This window comes from Panthera pardus, unplaced genomic scaffold (assembly GCF_024362965.1).
Source record: "Panthera pardus isolate Hobbes unplaced genomic scaffold, ASM2436296v1 HiC_scaffold_10, whole genome shotgun sequence".
Classification (NCBI taxonomy): Eukaryota; Metazoa; Chordata; class Mammalia; order Carnivora; family Felidae; genus Panthera; species Panthera pardus.
Genome location: NW_026526655.1, coordinates 198,436 through 203,439, shown reverse-complemented (window position 1 = coordinate 203,439; position 5,004 = coordinate 198,436). Strand labels below are relative to the sequence as shown.

Here is a 5,004-nt window from a genome sequence, read left to right as displayed (position 1 = left end):
AAAAATAGATACGAAAATTTACACAGGCACGTGTGTGAAAAACGTATGGATGTCAGCACCACAAGGATGATCCCGTACGATTTGATCGTATTGCAGTTTTCCCTTTTTATTAATCTGTCCGTTTCTCGTTTTTTCTGAAATGAAAACGTATTGCTTGCGTAATAAAAAATGTTCAAGGGGATAAGGAAAAAGGCCTGTTTCTCATTCCTCAGAGACAAACCCGGTTGCCATGGAGACTGGATGGCTGTCAGGGCAGCGATTGGCTGGTGAGGGTGCAGGATGTGGGATCCCAGGGCTTCCTTGGAGCCCGAGCTGGTGCAGCCAGCAGACTGCACTGCGGAGCCCGGCGCCAGCATGGACGGGGTGGACGTGTGGGCCAGCACCTTGGCCCAGCTGATGGCCAAGAGGAAACCCCAGGACACCTGGGAGCTGCTGCCTGAGGAGAACCTGGCCTCCGGGCACATGGAGAGTGGCGGTTTTCAGTACCGGCTAAGGGGGCTTTCCAGGTGCGCTGAGGGTGGGGGCTTCCTGTGGGGTGCTGGGGGGCGAGGGGCAGGAGCTGTTGAAGCACCGCCCTTGGTCGGCCCTGAGTCCAGGGCCCGGGCCGGCTGCGGCGGGCACCCTGGGGGCAGGGAAGAGGGGCACGCATCCAGCCCGCTCTTGGCTCCAACAGGTAGGTGGGCCCGGAGCGCGTCCTCCCTTCTGGGAAGTGGGGGTGCTGGGGGACAGCCTGTCCTGTCCTTCCCAGTGCTGGCAAGCTGGGCAGTGCTGGCCACCCCCGTCGGGGCCCCGCGGACTCGGGGTGGGGGGCAGATGCTGGTGGGGTGACGCGGCCACCCACGCGTGGGAGGCTTACTTGGCCACTGCAGCATCTCCCGGTTTCCATGGCAGCACTGATGGCCTAATGGGGGATGGGCGGGTGATGGTGGTCACACCCTGCCCTGCAGAGGGGCCTGAGACAGGGAAGCTGAGTCATGACTGTGACCGAAGGGGCCACAGGCCGAGGTGGGGCTTTGTCTGGCCAGGGCCAGGTTGGGAACCCTAGTGTTGTGAGGGTCACTGCATGAACCCCACTTCTTGTCATGATGACAGCAGTGGGGATGGGCCAGGCCTGCAGGGATGGGGTTCAGGAGGGGAGGGGGCCTCACAGGTCCCCAGGGGGACTCCGTGGGAAGCCACACTCTGACACGGCGTCTGAAAGCCCCGGGAGCAGGTGTCCGGTGCCTGTCGTCTCTCCCAGGTGTTGGGAGAAACACGGCACTGTCCCACAGACAAGCGAACTGCCTGAAACGGGTGGTTGAGGGTCATAAACACCATTTAGCTGGTTTTCAGCTTTCGTGCAGGCACACCAGCGAGTGGCGGGGTCACACAGCACAGCCCTACATTCTGCAACATAGCAGCCACTGGCCACACGTGGCCCTTGGCGTGCGTGTTGATTCCACTGAAATGAAGTTGGAAGTGCGGCTCCCAGGGCACTGGCCGTTTGGGTGCTCCCTGGCCACCTGTGGCCGTGTGCTGCTGGCCGGCCGATGCTCACGGAGCCCGTCCTCACCAGTGACCGCACTGTCTGGGGAATGCCCGCGTGTGGTCACTCGTCCAGGACCTGAGGGTCTGGGAGAGGGGGCCCCTGCCTGGCCCCGGGGCGTGCAGCCACAGAGACCCCAGACCAGCACCTTCCTCAGCCCCAGACAGCCGGTGCACGGCTCTCTTGCTCACGTGTTTAGAGCCAGATCGGGCCCGTCGAAGAGGCTCTCTCACTGTCCTGCTGGGAGCCCCCAGCCCCTCCCGGCTCTCCCGACATCCCTCCCTGCCCCGACTTTACTTCCCTGTCACCTCCTCTCCTCTCGGGTGGGGCTCTTCCCTCCAGGGCTTCCCCATGTTTCTGTGCACAGCTGAGCCATAGCAGATGCTCCCCCACTCCCCCCACAGGTACCCACAGGGTGCTCCCCCCCACCAGGTGTCCATAAGGATGCTCCACCCACCAGGTACCCACAGGGGTGCTCACGCCCCACCAGGTACCCACAGAGGTGCTCCCCCCCCCGCCCCACCAGGTATCTACAGGGATGCTCCCTCCCACCAGGTGTCCACAGGGGTGCTCACCCCCCACCAGGTATCCACAGGGATGCTCCCCCACCAGGTACCCACAGGGGTGCTCCCCCCACCCCCCACCAGGTACCCACAGAGGTGCTCCCCCCCCGCCCCACCAGGTATCTACAGGGATGCTCCCTCCCACCAGGTACCCACAGGGGTGCTCACCCCCCACCAGGTACCCACAGGGGTGCTCACCCCCCACCAGGTACCCACAGGGGTGCTCACCCCCCACCAGGTACCCACAGGGGTGCTCCCCCAGCCCCCCACCAGGTACCCACAGCGATGCTCCCCCCCACCAGGTACTCACAGGGTGCTTGGCTCCTGGTGACATTTCCTCAGGGCTGTTAAGCCTGGGTCTTGAGTCCCAAAACAAAAGCAGCAGGACGCAGCAGGCAGTGCAGTGACCCCTCACGGGTGTCGGGCCGGGCTTCGTCCCTGAGCGGGCTGTCCCGCCAGACTGGTGGAAAAGAATTTGCCCTTTGGCTTTTCAGACTGCGGGCTGCAGGTCAGGGGTGTGTACCCGCCCGCTGTCCCTTCCCAGAGGGGGCGCGGGCGCTCGGCCCTGCCCGCCGCTCACGGCCCCTCTGTCCTCCTCAGGCTGCAGTGTGGCCGCTGCCAGTGGGGCTGGTCCTCGGCGCACGTGCACATCCTCTTCCACGTGTGGTTCCACCCGGCCAGCTGCCTGGGGCTGGTGAAGATGCGCCTCTGGGGCCAGCGCTGCCGGCTGTGCCCGCCGGGCTCCCAGGGGGCCTGCCAGGTGAGTCTCCTGAACGTGCGGCTCTTCCTCAACAAGCTGGTTCTGTTCATCCTGCAGAAGTGCTACGGGGAGGGTCTCAGCGCGGACCAGTGCCCCGAGATCTGCTTCGGCGAGCGCTGCGAGGCCTGCGACCTGGGGGTCTGCTTCTTCCAGAAGCCCCCAGACCCGGCCTGGGGGCCCGAGGTCCAGAGCCCCGGCTCCATTAAGGGCAGGTACACCTTGTACGGGGGTGACGGCGTGGCCTCGGCCGCTGCCGGCAAGCAGCTGCTCAGCCTTGGCAGCGGGCCCGTGGTCGACCGCTCCCGGGGCTACACCCCCAACTCTATCAGCATCCCCCTGTCCGTGTCCGACTTCATCAGGAACCCCGTGTCCGAGAGCAGCAACTTCTTCGAGCGCGACGACGACATAGTCACCGTTCCTTTCTCCCTTGTGGATGCGGGCAGGGACAGGGGGCCCGGCGCCGATGCCAGGGGCGGTGTCGGCCCCAGGGGGGGGCCCCCTCCCGGCGGCTGACCCCCGCGGGCCGCTCGTCGTTGGTAGGGGCTCCATCTACTTGCCTGCCAACCCCACGGCCCCGCCCAAGGGCAAAGGGCTCCCGGTGAACTTCAAGAGCCCCATCTTCCACGGCCGAGGCCTCCTCATCAACAGCATCAGGCCCTTCCAGCTCAAAGGCTTCATCTTCAAGGGCCGGGGCTCCATCCCCAGCCCCACCGACACCGACCCGGGCGACCGGGGCCCTGCGGGGAGCAGCCGGTTGCCAGTGTCCTACATCGTCGGCCTCACGGATGACGGAGAGGGCTCCGTCACCTTCCCCTCGTCTTTGGCCAACATCGTCATAGAGGAGGACTCCTTCCCCATCGTCAACGGCTCCGTCACCTTCCCCTTCGTCTTTACTGACGAAGGCACAGGCAAGGGTGCTTCTGCCGACGTCACCCGAGGCAAAGAGGAGGGGGGCGGCGGCCAGGGCCCCGCCGTCGCTGGCCGGGAGCCCCCGCGGGGGCCGCACGCCCGCAGACCCGTCACCATCAGCGAGGGCTCCGTCACCATCCCCTTCTCGGTCTTCAACATCATAAAGCGTGTGGGCCCCAGCTCTACCGCTGGCAGCTCCCCGAGGGGTGGCCTGGCCCCCCGCGGCCAGTCCCAGAAGAGGAGGCGGCCGCGGGCCAGGCTGGGCAGGTCCTGCCCCGAGCCCGGCTGGGAGGAGGACTTGTGCCCCGAGGACGGCTGCTGCAGGCCCTGCTTCGACCCCTACGAAGAAGTGTGGATCTGGGTGTCCATGACCGTCTGCATCCTGTGGATTATGTACCTGTACAAGTTCAGCCCCTGACGGCCAGGGTGAGGCCGACGCCCCCCGTTGGGTCCCCGCCGCGCCCCTCCGGCAGGGCCGCCCAGGCCGCAGAGCAACGGGACCCCCGCCCCTGTCCGCACCCCCGGGCCCCCTGCCCCCCTCCCTGCCCTCCCTGAGCTGAGTCCTCTGACAGCTGGTCCTTACCCTCCCCTCCCCTTCCCACTTCTGTGTGTGTTCTGTCTCTTGATGTGAGTCGTGGCTTCGTGGATGTCCACGCCGTGATTGTCCGCCAAGCTGCCCACGCGTGCTCCAGGCACTTGTCTGTGTGAGTGTTACAATCCAGTAAAATAAAAGTTAAACGGAAAAAAACCCACAGTGCTCTTGGGCTGAGTGGAAGCCAGCACCCGGAAGGTTTGGAGGTGGGCGGGGTGTGGCGGGCACCTCCCTGCAGGGACCCGGTCGTGCCCAGCACTTGTTCCCCTGATGGCTTCTGGACTCCCGGCCGGGTGTGCTGGGCCGGGACGCTCTGTCCTTTGAGCACGGGGACGCGGGCCATGCACGAGCCGCGTTCCTGTGTGGACCCCTGGACCCTCCTGGAGCAGATCACTTGCCACACCCCCGCCACTCTGGGAAAAGGTAAAAGCCCCCTTGAGCCGTGGTGAACTCCCTGCCCCCTGACCTGCCCCAGGACCCCGTGCGTGACAGCACTGCTGTGGTGGGAGAAGGGCCATCCACGCCAGAAATCAGAACCCTCCCGTCAGCCACACTCTGGATTTCCATCTTCAGAGGCCGCAGGGCCCACTTCTAAGGGGCAGGGGTATTGGGCTGTGCAGTTCCCAGCCAGGTGGAGGCATGACATTGGGCATGA

The 5,004-nt window shown here is 65.3% G+C and overlaps 1 protein-coding gene across 1 annotated transcript; it reads left to right on the top strand.

The window, feature by feature from the left end:
* Window positions 1-273: 273 nt before the first annotated feature.
* Window positions 274-4,498, top strand: RTP5 (receptor transporter protein 5 (putative)). Its single transcript, XM_053902398.1, is given in 3 exon segments — window positions 274-506; window positions 2,689-3,336; window positions 3,338-4,498. Coding segments are annotated over 3 exon segments (1,638 nt in total). The 5' UTR covers window positions 274-354; the 3' UTR covers window positions 4,176-4,498.
* Window positions 4,499-5,004: the final 506 nt, after the last annotated feature.